The sequence below is a fragment of the Urocitellus parryii genome, chromosome 2 (genome assembly GCF_045843805.1).
Source record: "Urocitellus parryii isolate mUroPar1 chromosome 2, mUroPar1.hap1, whole genome shotgun sequence".
Lineage (NCBI taxonomy): Eukaryota > Metazoa > Chordata > Mammalia > Rodentia > Sciuridae > Urocitellus > Urocitellus parryii.
In genome coordinates, this window is record NC_135532.1 from 171609924 (window position 1) to 171632013 (window position 22090).

General features: G+C 43.8%; 1 protein-coding gene across 1 annotated transcript in view; it reads left to right on the top strand.

Moving 5' to 3' along the window:
• Kalrn (kalirin RhoGEF kinase) overlaps positions 1–22090 on the top strand; it is a 440727-nt gene that overhangs the window by 70327 nt on the left and 348310 nt on the right. The window contains exons 5-7 of the mRNA XM_077795355.1: positions 12024–12215; positions 16004–16135; positions 18623–18853. Coding sequence (XP_077651481.1) covers positions 12024–12215; positions 16004–16135; positions 18623–18853 — 555 coding nt within the window. The remainder of the gene's footprint in view (positions 1–12023; positions 12216–16003; positions 16136–18622; positions 18854–22090) is intronic.

Consider the following 22090-nt stretch of genomic DNA (forward strand, 5'->3'; position numbering starts at 1 on the left):
CAAGTGAATTAGCCCTGGGATCAAACTATAAAGCTGATAATTAACCTGTGGAGTTGGAGGGTGAGGACTTCCCTTCGATGTCAGGAATATCCAGGGAGGGAGAGTGCTAGTCTATCTTTGCTCCCTACTCCTTGCTCCTCACCCAACCCTTCCAGATATTCCATTTGCCTTTACCCGCCAATCTCTAATCAGCCGTGTTTGGGGATTGGATCCCGTTCAAATAGGAAACACAGGGAAGCTTCTGGCCTTAGGCAAAGGATTCTCAGTGCTGGCGCTTCCCTTACCTGCTGTCAGTCATCTGGCCTGGGTCCCCTCTGAAAATCTCACCCTCAGGGCTTGGCTGAAGACTCAGACTTCTGACTCATGGTTGGTACTGGCCAGGATCAGCCTTCTCTCTTGATTGTTTACTACCTCCTACCCTCAGATTTCCCTTCCCTTTTCCTTCATTCCTGGTTCTCTGCCCACATCCCTGGTACATCTTTCCTGGCTTCTATTGACTGCCCTCTGGAGCTGTCTATTAGCAGGTTTCTTGCTCCAGATTATTTGTGTGCCTTCCCTGTGTTTGCTTCGTGAGTCTCATAGCTCAGCTTACCCACAGGCTTACACATACTAATCTATAGGGATGCCTGCTCACTGCCAGGTCTGCAGCTGCCAAGGAGTTAATTTGTCTGAAATCCAGCCAGAATTGACACATGCCTCTTCTTTGAGGACTCCTGGAGTTGAATGAAAGGCATGAAATGGTCCATAAAACCTAATGCAAGAGGAGATGATGTACATGAAAGGTCTTAAACTTAAAGCAGGGCACATATACAAAGTATGGGTAGTATTAAGCATCAGTAATGTTGCAAATTCTATTCTAGGGCATGAGTAGTAGCTGACCAGGAGCCCCAGATGAGGGATAGAGATTGATCATGGTCATGCAGATGAGTTTGCAAATCAGGAAATTCAAGTTATGTAAGAGGTCAGGACAAGGTGGGCAAATACAAAGAGCAGAGGTCAGAGTTCATGACACAGCCTGGAGTCTGGAAAGGAGGAAGAGCTAATGGATTTCCTTCAGCAAGTCCTGTCAGTTCTCCCCTAAAAATATATCTAAAATCTGGCCACTTGCCACTGCTTCTGTGGCTCCCACCCTAGTCCAAAATGCTATCACCAGTATCTCCTCCCTGGTCTCCCTGCTTCCACATTTGCTCCTTTACCATCCATTCTCAACACAACAGCCCAAGGGATCCTGCCAAAAAGTAGAGTACATCACACCCTGTCACTCCTCTGCTAACAGTGCTTTAATATTTTCCCACCCTTTGCAGGATAATAGCTCAAATAATTGGCCATGGATTCCTGGGAACTACATATTGTGGGCCCCAGTGACCTCTCTTATTCTCTAAAACTTACTCATCTGCCCCAGTTACCCTGAGCTTCTGGCTGTTTCCTACCTCGTGGCCTTTGCCCTGCTGCGCCCTGTACCTGGAGCCTCTTCTCCAGGCGGCCACGTGGTTCCCTATCTCACTTCATTTAGGAACAAGTCACGGGTTCCCCTCAGAGAAACCTTCCCTTGCTTCTTGATCTTATGTTGCCCTCCTCGGCTCCATCACACTCTACCCTTTTCCCACCTGTATTTTATACAGCACTGAAATAAATATATAGTAAATCTTTAGTAACTTGTCATCTGACTTGCCTACTAACACAGAAGCTCCATGAGCCTAGGAATTTTGTGTCTTGTCCCCTGTTTGTACCATGACTTGCACTGTTGACTGGATAGATGAATAAATACATAGCAGATTTAAGACTCAGGCAATAAAGCTAGATGTTGATTAAAAGGGAAAAGATTTGCTTGAGCTTTCCTGTGGTTCTTGTGGATAAATTCCTGTTCTCGAGAATGACTAGCCTCAGGTTTGAAGGTGGAGAGGAGGAGAAGTCCTCTTGCTGAACCTCTGCCCATGTCAGTGCTGAGTTATTAAATCAAGGGCTCATTGGGGAAGCTTCAGAGATGGAGACATTTTTCTTGATTTCTCTCTCCAGAGACCCTGTTTCTTTTGGGTACGATTTCTTAAATCTCTGGGAGAAATTTTAAAAAATATTTTTTAGTTGTCAATGGACCTTTTATTTATTTATATACAGTGCTGAGAATTGAACCCAGTGCCTCACACATGCCAGGCAAGTGCTCTACCACTGAGCCACCACCTCAGCCCCTCTGAGAGAAATTTCTCTTCATCATCTCCCCTCTCCCTTGAAGAACATCCTCGGCTAGCCCAACAGCATTCACATTTAAGGCAAAGTAAATTAAAGCATTCTGTTGGGTAAGAGCATGGGCATTAGGTGCTAACTGTAGCTCCATATTTCCTTCCTCACTATGTGATCTGAGTAATGAAATTCCTCAGAACCCGATCACTTCATCTGAAAAGGGGGGATAAAGATGAAAAGTGGTCCTGCATTTTAGATACAAGATTTGGCACAATGTTATATTTGGCCAGTGTCTGCTGTTTATTTTTGTCAGGGTATTGAGTGCTAGAAAAAGTCATTCTTATTTGGGGCATCTCCTCAGAGTTCCAAGCTACTGAATTTTGCAGACATTTATGTGCATATTTGCCGCCTGGAACAGTCTTGTTACAATGCAGATTTGATTCAGAAGGTAGGGGAGGGGCCTGGGATTCTGCATTGCTGCCCAGCTCACAGGTGATACTATGGCTGAAGACAGTTTGGGGTGGTCAGGACCTGTATAGGAAAGTACTGGGGAATAAAATCCTGACAAATGCATTTTCCTGAAGTCTTTTATCTCCAGATTTCAACCTTAAAGGCAGCCTAAAATTAACCATCTCAACCCAGAGAGCTGTGTTGCTCCCTGTCACTTTCCCCACTGGTGTCCCTATGTTTAATTTCAGGTGTACCCACCCTTCTCTACCATTTCAATCTCGCAGTGACACCTTACATAAAGACATCCATCCCTGCAAGGAGGCTCTACTCAGTGCTGAGGAAGGAGAAATAGGAGGGTGGTTTCTCTTTTCCTTAAACCTGCTCCTGGGTTTCTATGGCTCTTGAACATATGGCCAGGCGCTTGTTTTCATGGCTGCTTAATGGTTTGTGAAGCAATTGCTGGAGGAAACATCACTACTGCCAGCCAGGCCAGAGGGACAGAAGGACTCATGGGCCAATGTTATCTTTGCTGAGCACTGGACCTGTTCCTGCTCCTTTCCTCTCTCTGTCCAACAGTGACAGATGGCTTCCACATGGTTTGACCTACTGTTCATCCAGACTTGACCAGATAATCATCCATCAGCTGCCCTGTTTGCCACCTCCCCACCTACCCAAGAGGGCACTGTTGTTTGTGGGAAGCAGAAGTTGGAAGTTTCATTTCGAGCTCATCCCTTCCCGTGGCTGTTGTAGTATGGTTTCAAGCATGGATAGTTCTTACTCCAGATGTTACCATCCCAGTGCCCATATGTTTTGAGGTGGGATCAGCAGGTTTACATGGTAATGTTAAACTAATTAATCATAAGCTGATTCTTTAACAGCTTTAGGACCCAAAGTGGGCTTGGGACTAGCAAAGATGTAAGTAATACATATGGTATTATTCAGCTGGAGAAAGGTGAGCCTGAGCTTTCTCTGTCGCTTTGGCACAATCTCTTTATTCTTGCTGATATTGAATGTTACTCACAAAACCTCTGGAAGTTATATGGGAAAACCTCAAATACTTCTCCTCAAAGCTCTTTTTTTTTTTTTTTTTTTGAGTATGACAAAATTTACAAATAAGCTATAGGGCACTAGAAAAAAGTAACAATAAGCAGAGGGGTGAGCCAGAGTAGGGAGTAAGAGGCCCGGGTTCTGTTCCGTTGGCTTCTTTCTTTGTGGCTTTGAACACATCACTTGATTGATTTAACAAACAAGGTTTCTAAGTACCTGCTAGGTGGATTTTAAAAATATATGGGTTAGAGAGCCCCACTTTATCCAGGTTGCATATGAATGGAGGAGCTGAGCTCTGCCTCACAGACCTGGCCTGTGTTTACTCGATTGCGTGTTCATGCCTGGGAAGCTCTGTGGTCTCTGATGACAACTAAGAGGGAGCCTAGCAAGTTCCACCAAAGTCCAGGGAGGAATTTAAAACAGAGTTGTTTTGGCAATCTGCTAAGAGAAAAGCTGCCTTTGGGATAAGGGAAACCTAAAATGCCACTTCAGGGAAGAAAGTTGACTGGGGAGCAAGGAGGTGACCCTGACAACTGGCCTCAAGTAAGCCTAGGTGGGGCCTCAGCACAAGCAGCACAATGTGCAATAACATCCTAAGAATTAGGGTGCTTCCCCTTTGGGGTGGCATAGTATACAGATGCTGCTCTTGATCAAAATTTAGAATTTCATTAAAACCCAAAGCACATTCTCTCAACTATCATCGGAGAAGAGAAATTTTCATCTTTTGAGAAAGAGCTTATTTTGAAGGTAACAAAAGATAAGTACAAGTTCAGTCTTATAAAATAAAGAAGATATTGCTGAAAAACATTTTTGAACCCCCTCCACCCTGCCCAATGGACCTAGTGCCACATCTTAGCTGCCCCAAGACCAGGGTCTGCATGGTTATATCAATTTGTTAAAAATACCTAATGTCCTTCTCAGAGTATCTCAGTTTCTATGATGAATTTTGATTTGGTGTACGTAAACAATGGCAGGATGTGGGGATTCGGTGCCCAGCTTTTTAAAGTGACTACTTTTAAGAACATGTAACATAAAAGTAAAAATTGGGATATGTTGCTCTTTTAAAAATCTCAGATAATCCACCCTGTATACTTTTCTTGGCTTTATTCTAAACTCATGGGCATATAGGCAGCAGGCAGTAGTAGAATGTGGGGTGACAGTGACCAGCAGCAAACTGCCCTCCTCTCCCTTCACACACTGCCAGGATGAGCTTTTTTGACTCTCCTCCTGCAGACTTCCCTTAATATTGTTTACTATAACTAGGGTTTAATCTCAATAATAATGAGGAGGAAATAAAAGAGCTTCTGTAGGTTGAGAGAGAAAATATAAAGGGAAGGAAGGAAGGAAGGAAGGAAGAGAAATATCTGGGTTCCCTTTTTCCCTGCTAACTGTAAAAATGACATTGTTACCTGAATTTGGCTTCCAAAAAACTTTAATTAAAGTGATTCGGCATTCCTTCCCTTATAAAAGCAGTATTTGTTTATTAAAACCTGCCTCTTTCTCACGATTAGTAAATTATATTTCACTTAAAAAATAAATAAAAACTTTACCAAAGTCAAGAGAGGTGGAGAAATGTAAATACAATGTTGATGGAGTATAACCTGGCCAAAAATATTAAAGATACATTATAATGGTTTTTAAAATAAAAATACTTTCAAACCCCTAGCATCATTTATAATGGGGGGGCAGAAATAACCTTTTTGCCTCTGTAAGAAAAATGAGGGCTGGTGATGTAGCTCAGCGGTAGATCGCTTGCCTAGCATGCACAAGGCCCTAGGTTAGGTCCCCAGCACCGCAGGGGGGAAAAAAGGAAGAATGAGTTGGATAAAAGTAGGAGTTTGAACATAAATTCCTCTGTCCTATCACATATGCACACATGATGTTTTAACCATTAACTGCAGTGGGGAGGGAGAGTCCCATCTGTATAGTTTTAAGGATACATTTTTCTCTGATTATGAAAATCAAAAAAGAAAACACTTTTCTTTTTTTAATTTTTATTTTAAATTGATAGACCTTTTTTTTTTTTTTTTTTTGCATGTGGTGCTGAGAATTGAACTCAGTGCTAGGCAAGTGCACTACCACTGAGCCCGAGCCCCAGCCCCAGCCCCAATAAAACACTTTTCTATAAACAAGAGACTAGAAATGAGACCCTAAAGGAAAGTTTCCACCACCAAGCATAACTGGTACAATATAAGTGTTCCATAACTAATAACATTTAGGTGTATGTCCCTAGTGTGCTTGTTTTGCTCAGCTGAGGCAAGACTCTTTATGTATTTTGGGTGTAGTATTTTGACTTAACATTCTATTTTTCATTTGACCTGAATTTGTTTGGCTGAGTACCTTTGGCCCTCAACTGTTGGTTTGCCTGGCCTTCCTCCCTTGGCTTTTGGATTTGGAGAGTCAAAGTCTTCAGGGCTTGTCAAGAGAATGGATCCCCTTTAGGGAAAGCAACCCTGAAGTGGTGGTTGTGCCTCACCTCCTGTGGTGTCTAACAGATCACAACCTTCATTTTCATTTCATAGTAATGTTTAAAAAGCTGTAGCCCCACTAACTGGAACCCTATGTTCAGGACTCATTCCTTGCAGAGAAGGAACAACTCTTTGATGACTTCTCTATGCCTTGAAACCACATTGTCCCTACAGCACAAAATGAAGGGCCTCACACTCAGCTCGGGGAATAGGTTTCTGCAACCTTTTGCAGTCTAATGCCCTAGTATGAGGACAAGAAGTCCCCATTTGTGGGTGTTCTGGATGTAGTTAATACATGCTAAGGCAAGCAAGTGCCTCAAGAAGTCTACCCCAATGGGGCAATGGGGCAGGAAAGATGGTAGAAGGAGATGGACATCATTACTCTAGGTATATGTATGAATGCACATATGGTGTGACACTTCATTGTGTACAACCAGAGAAATGAAAAGTTGTGCTGCATTTGTGTACAGTAAATCAAAATGCATTCTGCAAATAAATAAAATTTTTAAAAAAGAAATTTACACCAAAGGGCAAATACCCCTGTTTTTCCAACTTAAGGTATATATATATATATATATATATATATATATATATATATGGTATATATATATATATATATATATATATATATATACATACATACACATGATATTGAAAGAGCATGACTCAAAACTCAAGTCATTGGTTGATTCAGAATTCTCTGATCCATCTGAGTTAAGAAAAACCTTTTAGATCATTCAGGGCTCCAGCCCTTAACTCCTGGAGGACAGGTATCTGCCAGCAGAGGGTACATGGTTAAGTAGGGCAGGAGCCTGCCAGGCAGCTAGGGCAGCTCTGACAACTATAGGACTGTGTGGCAGATCCTGTAGAAAAGGCCTTTTCCCAGGAATAGTAGGGGACATTGTGACCTGCTCTCTGTGAAATACAATGGGACTTTGGATATAAAATCTGTTGGAATAGCTTTTCTTTTTGTTATACCTTTTACTGATACTTTGTACAAACTGGAGAGTTAATGCCAGTCCGTTGGTACTGGATGAAAAAAAAGGTATGACTTTCATTGCAGTAATGGTTATGTGCCGGGCAACTGACTGTGTGCTTTATATCATCTCATGTGACTCATAAAAAGACTTTCTGATTCAAAGTGGGGACCTGTGACCACATATATGTAAAGTTCATTCCTACTTAAGAGTAAAAGTGAATGAGATTCAAATAACACACACACACACACACACACACACACACGGCAATTATCTCTTATAATCAGGCCCTAACATGCTTAAGATTGCCAAAATCGTAGCTTGTATCAAATAGTTGTCTCTAGAAGAACCAGTATCTCTTTCAGATTATGCAACAGATGAAATCTCACTTACAGAGAAAAATTGGCTGTTTTTAATGGATGGAAAGTTATCATTTTCTTGCAAGTAACATCATTTTTTTTTTAAGCCAGTTGGGGTAAGCCAGGAACCAGGTTCAAAGTGGGAGTCCTTTTGGCAGGATGAAAGCTATCATCAAGATTCTGCAAAGTTGATTCAGTTGATTGCAGCAGGAGGCAAGGCCTTAGGCGAAGGGATCCACCCTCCTGTTATCTCCAGTTAGTGACTTTGTCAATGAAACAAGAAAATGGGGAATATTTTAAGTAGCAAAAGTGGGGCACAGTGACAATACCTGGCGGTTTTTGAGTTAGCACAATTTTACTGGAATTTAGTTATTTTTCCTGCTTGTGATTTAAAATGATGGATGAAAGGCTTTGAGGTAGGATTTGTGGATGATGTGGCAGATGATGCTACAGGTGCCTTGCATTCTGCAGGATAGATCATAGTTACAGATTGAGCCATGCCACACTTTGAATCATAATAATAGCACTACATATGCATGAGGAATCTAAATTTAATAAAGCAGTTTTAAAGTCAGGACTTAAGAAGATGCTCATCAAAGCAGAATTATTAGTCAGGTTACTTTTTTTTTTTTTTTTTTTTTTTTTTTGGCCAGAGAAGGTGATTAGTCTGAGTAGCTTAGCTCAGGGGAAGGGCCTGAGGAGAGCGAGAGAGAAAGGGCAGCTAGTCCTTGATCACCTGGAGCCTGAGAGGGTCTGGCTCCAGCCTTGGTATCCACACTTCAGGGCAATGAGCAGAGCCAGGATGCAATGCTGAGGCATGTGGACCTCTGGGTAGACAGAACTACTGCCCTTGCCTCCTGGGCACTGCTTACTCTGAGATCACTTAGTTAAACTACCTCCCCACTCCTTCCTCACCCCATTTTACAGGTGAGGAAACCAAGATAAAGAGGAGTCAGCTACATCTTAAGTGAATGCCAGACCTAGAAGCATGTCTCTTGACTCCTGGCCCAGTGGCTTGATGCCCTTGACGGACGGGCAGCTCTGCTGATGGAAAGGCATTTGAGGCTGACTGGGAAGAATGAGAGCGCCAGGCTGATTGGAAAGGGTAGAGGGGCAGCTGGTAGAAGATGGAAAGCCCAAAAAGAGCCAAAATAACTATTCCTGCTGGCCATGTCCCAAGGAAAAACATCTCCCTGAAAAAGCAGTGACTCGCAAATGTTCTTTAACAGAGGCATAAACAGTCACTCAGAACTACTTGATGGACTGACCAAAGACCACGAAATGTCATTTATGCCTAGCAACTAAGCACCCCTATTTATTCACATGCTTTATCCATTTGTTGACCTTGTTCTTTCCTTTTAAGTAATTGGAGACCTTCCCTGCCATTCTTCCCTTCTCATTTAGTTCGAGACTGTCCTCATTCTGAGCGACAACTGCAGTTCAGAATCTATCTGCCATTCCTCTCTGGTTCTACAGTTAAAAAAGAAAATACATGAAGAAGCTGATGAATTTGGACAGTGTGACTCCCCAGGGTGTTGTGATATTCTATAAAGGAGCTACGGGGTGGGAGGGACAACGACCTAATAAATGCACGAGTCAACATTCTATCTATCCCTCTATTGTGAGGAATGCTACCTCTACTTCTTTTGTGAAACATAATTATTTGTTAGTTTTAGTAAGACATCTCTCTGCCCACTAGTAAGCAAACATGAAAGCATTTATTGCGCTGGTCTCCAGAATGAAGGGTAAACGTGGTCTGTTTGCTTGTTGTTAGTGTTCATCTGCGACCACAGACTTAAGTTGAAGGGAACCTGGGAGAGTAGCCACCTCCCTATACCCTTGAGTGAGCACATAAGCACAGAAAGCCCCTTCCCAACATCCCAGCTAGTGGCTTAGATCCCTTCCCTCAGAGTCCTCACAGTGACTTGCTTCCACCTCTGTGGAAGCTTTGATTTCATTTTGTTTTAAATTATTGTTATTTGAGGATTTATCTAAATCTCAGCTGTGAGCTCCTGAGGGCAAAGGGGTGGGTGGGCAGGAATCCTGTCTCAATTCTCTTTGATCTCCCACCACCCCCAACACAGAGCCTGGCCCACTCTCCATAAATATTTGAGTGAGTGACAAGCTGTTAACAGTCTTTGGAGGCAGCCACAGTGGGACATCTCTAAAGCTAGGAAGTTCACCTCCCTCTGTTCCCTGGGTAGGAGGAGAATGTAAACAGGTGGTGAGGATGCACCTGGGGACAGGATAATGCCATGCTTTTATTGTTTTTAAATATATTTTTTAGTTGTATATGGACACAATGCTTTTACTTTTGATTTTTATGTGGTGCTGAGGATCCAACCTAGTGCTCACACATGCTAGGCAAGTGCTTTACCACTGAGCTACAACTCCAGCACCTCTTATTGCTTTTCTTGCATCCCATCTGGCCAAAGCTGTACATAAGTCCTTCCTCCCAGACAGGAAAACCGGACACCATAGACAGGTCTGGACAAATGTTGAGAGTTCAGGATTTTAACCCAGTCAGGGAGGACAACTCTATTAGACTCAAAGTCCCACCTGTACCATTCAGCCAGTCCTGGAGGTCATTTACAGATGAGCAGTAGGACCTAGTACATGAATACCCCAGATTCTCCTCAGCCGGACAGGTTAGAAATACGTTCTATAGTTTCTCAAAAGGTCTCCAGAGGGAATGAACCCCATCTGCTCAGAGCACGAACCCAGCAAGCAATACATCTTTTATTCATTCCCCATACACAAGTCTTCTCTGTGACCTCCCAAGTCAACTATCTGCCCCAAATTCTTTTCTTAATTCAAGGTTTGCTTTGGGGAAAACACAAATTAAGACAATGATAGAAACAAGAAATTTGAGGGAAGGGGTTCAATGTTATTCCTCTAGAAGGTAAAACTATTAAAATCAGTATATGCTTTTTTTTCCTCTTTTCCTCTTCTATTTCTAAGTACAGTGTTTTTTCCCTGTCAGTTCTATAAATAGAGTTTAATTTTCAGAAGAATTTGTGTTCTAACTCAGAAATAGGGCTGATAATGACTCCTAGTCTTTAAAGGGTAGTTATTTCACATAATGACGGTCAGTAATATTCTAGCTCTGTTACAGAAACTCGCTGTGTGTGTGGAAGGTCTCACACCAGACTAAAAACAGAGATGGCACACAGGGGTCATTAGACTTCAGGATGGATTTGTGTTTAAGTACCTCACTTAACCTCTTAAGCTTCCACAGAGAACTTTTAGATTAAGCGAGACCTCGTCAACCCGGCCCAGGTTTGGGATGGAGTGCTTGGAGGCTGGGGACAGCTGAGATGAATGGGGACCATGAGGGAAGTAGGAGAGGAAAATAAAGAACCTTCATTAAGCCTCCCCAGTATTAATGAACTATACCTGAGCTAATAGAGCCTAGAGAAAATGCTGTTGCTGAAGAATATTTATTATCATTTGAGAAGATTTATAACAAAGAGTGAAGGTGTGTGAATAACTTGCTTCCCTGGCCCTTCCTCAGGCAGACATGGTGTGATTCAGAGAAGCTCCCTGTGGATGCCACAATATTACTTGATTGTTTTGACACTTCAGGCGATTAAATAGGAGGTAGCAGTTAAAAATAACCGGAATCGCTACTGTCTTATGTTTGTGGGGGTTTTGTCTTGTTCCTTGCTGGAGGGTTTTTTTTTTTTTTTGCTGGTCTGGTAGGAAACAATGCATATGTTCATGAGTTTTTAATTGGCAAGCAAAGATGAGGATGAATGTAAACAAAACACAAGACAGAAGGAGACAAAGGGTCAAGAGAGTCCCTGTAAGTGCTCTTTGGAGTAACCACAGATGCCATCTGGGATCAGGTGGAGAAGTGTTCCCAAGTCAAGCAGTGATAAGGGGGTCCACAGACCTTATTTTTATCATGGAAAAATGTGGCTCCACATGCTGTATTTATGTACACCCTGACTGGTGGCCAGTGACTCGGCTCTTCTGGCAGAGGCAGTGGGGGGTGGGGTGGAGATGGAGGATGGGAGAGGCATCTTTGGTCTGTTACAGAGAGATGTAGAATCATCATGTCTCGTGTGCTGTCTTTGGTGAGCACCGCTGCCGTGTTGTAGGTGGTGGTAACGTCCTGGGTGCATCTCTCTCCTGAGTAAGAGAGACGTCTTTGCCTCCTTCAGCTTAAACCCTAGTCTGAACCATTTATTTTCAAAGAGTGCTCTTGAATTGTGCCATCCCCCTAGAGTGACCTTTTCGATGTGAGGATCACATAAGATATTCCATGCATTAATGTGCATTAATAATTGGCACAAAATCTGTGCTGGTTCTCCAGAAGGAGAAGTCTCAGCTACTGTCACCGCCATCTACCAAGATTTTATAGTATAGAGAATAACTTCCCTTGGACCCACAATGGTTACACCAGTATGGCTGATATCAGCCTCTCTTAAACTTTTTGTTTTGGGTAGCCTCCTCCTCCCAAAACATACCCACCCCACAAGTGCCCAGTGGTTATCTTCTCAGCCTGCCCCACTAAACATCCACTCTCCTTTGCTTCCCAGAATGCCTATGTCAATATCAACCGCATCATGTCTGTGGCTTCCCGCCTCTCTGAGGCTGGCCATTATGCCTCCCAGCAAATCAAGCAGATCTCTACGCAGCTAGACCAGGAATGGAAGAGCTTCGCCGCTGCCTTGGACGAACGCAGCACCATCCTGGCTATGTCTGCTGTGTTCCATCAGAAGGCTGAACAGGTGAGGCCTAGAGACCTTTGGTGATGCTGGAAGTGGGAAGAGAACAGGAGTGGGGGATGGATGGCAAGGTGGGGACACAAACGCCATCTCTGCAGAAATCCCCTACTGTCTTTTTGAAACACCCAAGACCCTGCTGAACAGCTGCAGCAGTAACTGGTATTCTGCCTTTTCATAGCCTCCGTGTTCACAAAGAAACACTATTAGCTCTTGGTGGCCTTGCTTGACATACAAATAAGAGGGGGCCTGGTACAGTGGTGCACACCTGTAATCTCAACATCTCAGGAGGCTAAGGCAGGAGGATCTTGAGTTTAAAGTCAGCCTCAACAAAAACAAGGTGCTAAGCAACTTAGTGAGATCTTGTCTCTAAATAAAATCCAAAATAGGGCTGGGGATATGGTTGAGTTCCCCTAAGTTTAATCCCAGCTACCCCCCAAAACAAAAATAAATAAAAAGGGACCCATCTCCTGTTAGGAGGTAGCAGTTAAAAATAAGCCATGTCCTGCTTAGTAGTTTATGGTTGGGGGTGGTGGTGAGGGTGGGTGTTGACTGTCTACTTAGTATACATTCAGAGAGACCAAAAGGATGAAAGTCCAGTGATCACTGAGTTCTGTGAGCAGGGGGAAATTAATTTACATGAAGCATTTGTTATAGATAATAACAACATAATGGGTAGAAATAAATAGTTGCCATTTACTTATTAAGTGGCTGAGCATTGGCCAGTGAGTGACCTTACTAACCCATGTTAGTAAGGTTAGTAACAAAAAGGAGCACTAGAGCTCAGAGAGATTAAGTGACCTGCCTAAGAACCTGTGATATGTTGGAGCCTGGTTCAGGCCAGCTCATGGAAAGCCAGTTATTAAGTTTTCAGGAATTTTATGAGCTACTTAAAACTAAATTATATAAATTTATAATTATGTTTCATTAAAAGCAAAGGTAGTAAGGATTCAAAACTCATAACTTCCTGATTATTCTGCTGTTTAGTTATTATCTATGTTCTTGAAGTTATTTTTATCTTTTTTCCCCCTTGGGGGCGGATCCTAAACAACTGCATGCTGATGGTCATCTCTTCCCTCTGCACATTTAATGATATCACACTGGTAGTTTAAAATGACCATGGTAGGAGTTTTACACCACAGAAGCATCACATGCCACAAACCAGGGCTTGATTTATGGTTTTGTTGATTGTCTAGGGTCTTAAGAAAATGAGGGAGAAATGTTTAAAAATATATACTTAGTTTAAAAATGTGCCCTTCTATAGTTGTTACATTGTACCACATAAAATCAAGGAGATATTCTTCTTATCTTCAAAAATCATCATTTGATTCAGCAAAGAAGACACAAACATCAATGATGAACAAGTGAAATGCTGACATAAGTCTTTAGGTGTTTTCACTTTTACTTTACTCTTTAATGTAAGTGAAAATATCACTCGGCATTATCAGTGTCAGAACTCTACAAGTTTGCCGCTGCAGCCGTAGGTTGACTGGATTCAAGAGTTCAACTAAAACATCCTACAGGAAATCCATTGGCTACATGAAATTATAATAAAGAGCATTGCATATATATGCTGGTTGTTAAATGTTTGCTCACATACTCCTGTTAAAAATCACACAATCTATGGGATCACTGAGATTTCAGCTCAGGTGTGTCTAACATCAAAGCCTATGGTCTTAACCTGAGTTTCTTTCTTGGTATCACATTTGGGTAACTCACAGATCAAAGAGCCTGAGACAAATGATTATACCTTGAACTCTCCTTCTATTTTAACAGAGAAGGCAATATAGGATAATTGGAAAAGTCTAGACTTAGAGGCCAGACCTGTGCCTTCTAATCCTAGTCCACTATTCATTAACTCTTAGGTGAATCACCTCACCATTCTGAGCTTGTTTTCTCCTCTCTAATGTGGTGATCATGAGCCTCATAGGGCTGTTATAAGGATGTGACAGTGCAGATGGAATATATAAGATAGCAGACATTACTACCATGGGTATTCACTCTATACACTATCCTGGTATCTTTTAAATTTCTCTGCCTGTTTATTTCCACCTACAACCTTCCTATCACTGAAATAAATACTTGAGTCACACATCAAGCATAGCCCTATACTTTGAGAGCAATCTAGTCATACCTTTCCTTTTAAAATAGTGATCGATAGTGACCACTCCATTTTTAGGACCTTGAGGATACTGAGGTATAATCTCCTATTCTTCAGCACTATCCCTTCATACTTTATTCAAGATTTATCTGGATTGACAAGGAAGGCATTGTTTCCCTCTGTCTCTGGCCTTCTCTCCTCAAGCTGACCATTGTCCGGAGCTAGGACTCCTGTTAGAGTATTTCAAAGAAATCCCATGGACCTGGAAGAGCTGCTCCCCACACAGTTGATACAAGAATGTCAAGTTGCTTGTGAGTTCCTCTGTAAGGTGGTTATTGGAGGAGCAATAACTCAGCAAAGAAGCTTCTGAGATGTCAGCAAGTACCAGCAGTCTGATGCTGGATGGCACCTGGGCACTTTTCCAGAATTGCTGAGAAATGGCCTAATGGGTCCAAAGATATACAGGATGGAAAATCAACCTTAACAGCCAGGGGCTGAAGCTGACAGTGACACCAAGTCAAGCAGCTGAGTAGTTGCAGAAGAGAATGGAATGCCAGAGCTGAGAGGAACCGAAGGAGTTAAATTTTATTTGATATTTTCTGACTTGGATTGGTTTGGATCCGAAGCAATTTTATTTGTATCTATTTTTTAATGTGATTTCCTTGGGTATTATCAGTCCTTCAGGGAAATTCATAAACCATGCTTTTTTTTTTTTTAAGCTGGGGAGGAAAAAAAACTGATTCAAGACTATTTTTTCTTTGCGTTTATTTAGGCAGCTCTTTATTGTCCTCCTATGGGCTATTCTAGGCAATGAGATAAAAAGGTATTTAGGCAATTAATTTAAATGGAGCTGTGCACCCAGGCGCAGGGAATCACAGACAGAACCATTCCAGACTGTTGGGTGAAGAATTATTTGCATTTTAAAGGTGTATTTTTCCACCCAATAAATCTGAGTGATTTCAGATAGCTCATCCTTTTGTGCATGGAGACCCACCGTCTTCCACAGTTGTTAATTTTAATTTTTAAGTAATTTGATGTCTGTTAAGATATGCGTCTATATATCACATCCCAGGAGCCATTGTCACTGTGGACACAGCACAGTCTGTTCCCCTACACTGTTCTTCCTGCTCCTACCTGCAGGAACCTGACCCAAGTGGGAGTCTGTTGAGCCTTAGTCTTCATCCCCTGTGGGGACAGTCTCTGCAGAGTGCCACAGGTTCCTGGTAGACCTGCAGGAAGTGTTCTCTACTTCTCTTCACCACTCAGTGTGCACACAGAGCTTAAGTATGGAGGCCTATCATTACATTGCACGCAGTCCCTATTGGGTGCCTGTGGGTGTGCACAGAGCAAGAGGCTCCGGTATATATGTGGGCTGTAGTGAGTGGTTCCCACACCTGTACCTTGCATTTGTTGTGTAACCTGGCAAGCTTTCAGATGACTTGTCTGGCTCCACAGTTGTATGATAAACCTCTCTGTGGAAACTACACTTCCCAAACAGCTGCTTGGCTTGGCCTTCATCTTTCTAGGGGTTAGTGTTTGGCCAATTAAAGGAAAAAGCTGTGCCTGCTGTGATGGTCTCTGAAGACCAGTGGAAGTCCCTGTGCTCGTTCCCAGGGTGTCTAACCCTCTCTATGTAACCCATGCATCCCCATCCCAGTGTTCCCACTCTCACTCACCTGGCATCTCCTTTCAGTTCTTGTCAGGAGTAGACGCTTGGTGCAAAATGTGCAGTGAAGGCGGCCTGCCATCCGAGATGCAGGACCTGGAGCTGGCGATCCACCACCACCAGTCCTTGTATGAGCAGGTGACCCAGGCCTACACGGAGGTGAGAACCAAGAGGGGAGCCAGGGGTTCTGGGTGTGCATGTATGCATATGAGTGTGTGGTAAGAGCCCTGCCTGTACATGGAATAGCCTGAGTTGGACTGAGAGGCAGGTTGTCTTCTTCCAGAGATTCCTGTAGGGATCTTGGTCTGTGAACTATGGGTGTTCAGCCAGGAGCAGATACAGATGGGGCCCTTAGCAAGCACCACTCCATTGTGCACGCACCCTTTCTCTCTGTCTCTCAAGGCATGTACCCACACACCTACCTCACCCTGTGGGTAAAGACTTGGCTTTCTTCTCTGTGGGGAGGAATGTGAGGAACCAGGCTTGGCTACTGTGAATTTGCTTTCTGGTTTTACAGTTGGTGAATGAATATGTGCACACCAACCTTGCTGCCACTCCTTTTATGAAGAAGCTCCTCAAAAAACGAATTTTCTTATTACAAGATCCACAGAAAAACATGAGTAGAGTTAAGTGTGCAGGAGTGAGAAGCTGCCATGGATATGAGGACAAACTGAAAGTCCTCTCCACCAAAAAAAATCAAAGGCAGGGAGATAATTACAAAGTTTGGAGAAAAACTTTTTGACATTTCTTTCAAAGTATAAAGGAAAGCTCCGTATGGGTGCATCATGTGGATGTCCACAGGTAAGGAGGTTCACTCACTGGAGTGGATTCCAAGGAAGGGGCTTGAGGGATAGAAAGAGATGTGACTTGGGAAGCTGGGAGAGGAAGGGACAATGAATGCAGATCTGGCCCATGCATTTCCTCTGGGGCAGGAGTGAGAGGAGAGTTTGTCAGAATGCATTCCCATACCACATGTGTTAGACTCACGAGTGGCAGTTAAAGATGCAGATTTCTGGGTTTCATTCCAGACTGAAGCAGAATGTCAAAAAGTATGGCTTGGGACATAACATTTTAATAACTATAGTTTCAGGTGAGTTTGTTGCATATGTAAAAGAACACTAGCATTTTTGTCACAGTCAAAACTGAGTTTGTATCTCAGGTCCCCCATTTCGTAGCTATGTGACCTCAGGTAAGTCACATCCCACTCAGGTTCTTCTGTGAAATGAAGGTGGGAACGCCTGCCTCCTGGGATGCGGTCAAGGGTTGTAAACACGATGCATGTAAGGCATGTGGCCCAGTGCCTGACAGTGATCAGTACTAAACATGGCAACAGAGTTTTTCATTGTCTAAGACACAAAGGAGGGGACTTGTGAGCCAAATCAGATCTCAGAAGCTCGGATTCAAATGGTTCAAAACTTTCTTTTGACAATATTGTGCCTCTACCCAGGGGTCGAGAATCTCTAAATTTATTCCAGAATAAAGAATTCTAAATTTATGAAATACAGAAGTAGAAAGCACAACTGAGATTAATAATATACTCACTGGTTCACACTGTCAGTTGTGGCTGTAATTATACAATGGAGCCTTTTCCAAGCCCACCTCAGAGGTCGGGGTGGTGCCAGCCTCCTACAGATGTGGAGACTGAGGCAGAGGCCTGGAACTCAGTTTGACTTGGATTTCCAGGACTTGGCCCTCTGTCTCACATCTTCCTGTGAGAGAGAGGAAGAGGGAGAGGGAATGAATTTGCTCAGAATTCCCTGAAGAGGTCTGACCTGGGATTGGTCATAGGATACTTATTCACATCTCAGGAGGGCATTACCTCTGCGTTATAAGCTACCTCCCCAGCAATAAGTGATGGCAGACAGGGGTGGGTGAGCTTGGGTGGGCAGTGGTGGTTTCCTCTCCCAATCATTCTACTCTAGTGCTCTCAATCACGCAGTCAGAGAGCGTTCTGTGGCCTCATGTGCAGGATACCAACTGCCTATGTGATCCTCAACCCCCAGCCAAGCCTGAAGAAAGGGAGAGAAAATGATGTAGGGTCATAGACTGCCCCTCCTTCCCATCCCAGGGGTGGATATGGAAGCCCACCTCCATATGTTATCTCATTTAATATCACAACTCTGTGAGGTATGTGCCAATTTCATTCTTCCTCTGCAAACAAGGAAACTGAGGCCCAGAGTCTCTGATCATACATCTGGAAGTTTAGAGCCACATAGAGGATGTTGAGGGAGGAAGAGCAGGAAAGGATTTTATGGTGGTGACATATTTGGCTTCATTTGTGAAACGAAGTTCTGCTGCCTGATGTTGTCCGTGAGTCATTCAAAATACTCATCCAGTGCCTGCTATGTGCCAGGCATTGTTCTAGACCTGGGGGTGGGGATGAACAAGGCAGAGTTCTTGCCCTTAGCAGCTAAAATTTATGAGGGTCTCATAGACAGCTGGCCGTGGCTCCAGGCAACTTTTTTCCCTAGGACCTTCCCTCTCCTGGGCCATGGGCTGGGCACCGTGGCAGCTGTTGCTGGTTAACATGTGTCTTGGTTTTGATGAGCCTGGAGATGACTGAGATTCTCAGGCTTAACCAGGGACCCCTGAAGCAGACTTTCTTGCCTCTCTAGTTCCTTGACCTAAACTCTTTCCTTCCTGCAGGTCAGCCAGGATGGCAAAGCACTGCTGGATGTGTTGCAGCGTCCCCTGAGTCCTGGTAACTCTGAGTCCCTCACAGCCACAGCCAACTACTCCAAGGCAGTGCACCAGGTGCTGGATGTGGTGCACGAGGTGCTGCACCACCAGCGGCGGCTTGAGAGCATCTGGCAGCACCGCAAGGTGCGGCTTCACCAGCGGCTGCAGCTCTGCGTCTTCCAGCAGGACGTGCAGCAGGTAACAGGCTCTGCTCCCCTGCAGCCATTATCTGTCCCAAGAGACAGACTGAGCTCAAGTCCCTGACCTGTGGATCAGGCCCTATGGAAGCCCAGATTGATAGAGGGAAATGGCAATTCATCCTGCAGCTATATCCCCACACCTTGCAAAAGAAACAAAACAAAGAAAAAAAATCACTGGATTTGTTAATTGCATGCTTTTTGCCTAAGTAGCTTGGAGACTGGACCTTCTTGCTGTATGATGTTGGAAAGGGAGGCTCAGTCTCGAGAGCAGCAATTCCTTGCAGCCATATACCATTTTTCTTTTGATGAGTTTGAACCTCACACAGTTGGTGAGATTGCTAGACAGCTTGGGGGTTGCAGGATTATCTAAGCAATGGACCACATAAAGTGAGCTCACCTCTCCATCAAGTAGGGACTTTCAGAAGATTATTGGCAAGTGGATCTGTGAAACTAGGTTTAAAACATGGGTTATCATCTGCTGTCCATTCCATGATTAGAGGTTGCTTTAGGTTTTAACTGTTTTGCATCATTACACCAGTCATGGCTTTCTCTTGACCACAAATAATGAAGAAATGGAAGCTGGGTGCAGTGGCACACTCTTGTAATCCCAGCTGCTTGGGAGGCTAAGATGGGTGGATTGTAAGTTCAAGACCAGCCTGGGCAACTTAGCAAGACCCTGTCTCAAAGTGAAAAATAGAAAGGTCTGGATTATAGCTCCATGGTAAAGCATCCATGTGTTCAGTCCCCATTACTGCAAAAAGAAAAGAAAAAAAAGAAGAAATGGAAGACAGCCTTGCCACAAATGCTGTTTCAGAAGGAATAAGCTATTCTTTTCCCCTTGTGCTTTCTGTTTCTGTCTCCTTGAAGATCCCAGGAGGGGGCCCTGAGATCTGATATATGGGCCTGAGATGGGGATCAGTGTCACTTCCCTCTGAGTTTACAAGAGGTAGGCCAGGGGGCTTGGGCTCAAACTTCTGTTGCTAGACTTTCCTGTGGCTACCTTACAATTTCTGGATTATACAAATGGAATAATGATTCACTTTCCTTCTGTTCTTTCTTTCTGTGGTATTGACTGGGTCTAATGAACAAGTGAAGCAGAATAGGCATAGGAACCTGAGAACCCATTGTGTGTGTCTTCACAGCTGTTGCTGGGAAGGGCCCTGGTGCTGGAGGCCTGAGTAGACATGCAGGGGTTGGGGGTCATCCCTAACACTGGGACACCTTCTGGCGTGTGGGCATCACTGTAAAGTCAGCCCCAGGAATAGAGGGGCCTCTAGGCTCACTTCCCTTTGTTGGGCTTCCCAAACTCCCTTGCAGCACCTTCTCCTGACTGGGACCATGATTGAGTCATCAGAGGGACACTTTATGAGGGAGGGCAGTGCTAATGTGCTGGCCCAGCTCTGAAACCCTGGTGGAGAGTGGAGAAGCAGTGTCCAGCTCCTGAAATATCAAGCCATCCAGATAAATATATCACCCCTGAACACAGGATAGCAGGAGGCCATCTGTGATTGAGACAAAGGTGAGGTATCAATCTTTGCAGGCACAAAAGAGGGGGCATGGGATGAACTCTCCATGACTCTCCAAGATGACCAAGTTGTGGACTGTGGATGGACAGTCTCCTGGGCTTCTCTTCATCTTCCTTCTGTTCTTAGGTCTGTGACACTAGGCTGGCTCTGGAGAGGTGTAGAGGAAATACAAGGAGGGCAGATGCAGGGCCTCCCCAAGAACAGGGGACATGCCATGCTTCAATTCTTGGGGAATGGCTGTTATCAGACTTTCCTGTGGAAACTATGACATCTACACTAAAATGAAGAAAAAACATAATAGCACTGCATGGGTGGCTACATCATACTCTAAAAAATGAGAGCCTTTCAATTTATATGTTGTGGGTGCCGCACAAAATCAGGCAGAAGATTAGAAGGTGGGCATGTGGGCTTTCTTTCTATGAGAACTGAGTTCCCAGGTTGGTTAATTTTGTTGTTCTTTTCAGGAAATGTGACTGTGCCTTCTGAGAGCACGACTTCATTTACTGTTGTCCCACTTGCTCACGTGCTCATTCACTCATCTGTGTATCTGATGCTGGCACATATGCAAATAAATTGTGGGAGAATGAGGGTGGCTAAATCTGGTGATGGGTCTCAGTTGTGTACCTGACATCCAAACAGCCATTACTGCCCAACAGGTGTCAGAGCTGTGCTTCAGAAGGGAGCTGGACTCACACATTTGAAGGTGAAAGGGAGGGACTTGCTCTTTGGTCTCTTGACTCCTAGCCATGCATGAGCCAGTCCTAGTTTTTAGGATCAGACTGGACAAATAATATTCCTGTCCCTTGTTTCCCCAAGGGTGTTGTGATTTTGATAAACACTTTCACCTTTGCATTACATTTCACTGTCTTCAATCCTTGAATGCTTCTCTTATCTCCTTGCAAGTAGAAACCAGGGCTTCTTCCTCTCTGTGTTCCTTACACCTCTGAGCTGTCTCTTTCTGTTTGCTGAATTTATCAAACTATTAGAGCATCCCAGTCTGGGCCTTGTGAAGTGAATACCATTTATCCCTCATAATCCATCCAGTAGTAGCTTTGCTGGTGAGTAGCTGGAGGCTGCCTACAAGAATTGTGATATGAAAATCGTGAGTTTCCAAATGTTTCCATCCCGGGAAGAGGACATAGGGACACAGCCTCAGTGCTCATGAAGACAGGCACATTTGAAAATATAAAGAACAAGGCTACCAGAGGATACTGATGAGGACATAGGGCAATAGTGAGTTGATAATAATAGCTATAGATAAATGTGTTAGAGGTCAGAGGTAGAGAGATTGATGGACCTATACATGTATTCTGGACCTAAGGAATCTAAGCACATTTGGGATCGAGAGGTGTTTACTAAGTAGCTTTATGGGAATCTGGCATGTGAGCATCAGTGGCCAGGGCAATGCAGAATTGTGGGATACAAGCACAGGCTCTTGAATCTGCCTGAGTGTAAATCCTATCCTCATGTGACTTGTCTTTGTGACCCTGAGCAAATCCCTCCAGTTCATGGTGCTTCAGTTTCTTCACCTCTAAAACAGGACCACCACCAACAGTACCCATCTCACGAGACAGATTGCAATACCAGAACAGTGCCTGCAAAGCAAGTAGTAAATCCTCTGTCTTTGAGTGGTCCTCGGGCGCCCCCTGGTGCTTGTGCTTTCGGGGGCACCTAGCCTGATTTTCCTGTTTCTACAACAGCAGCTGCTA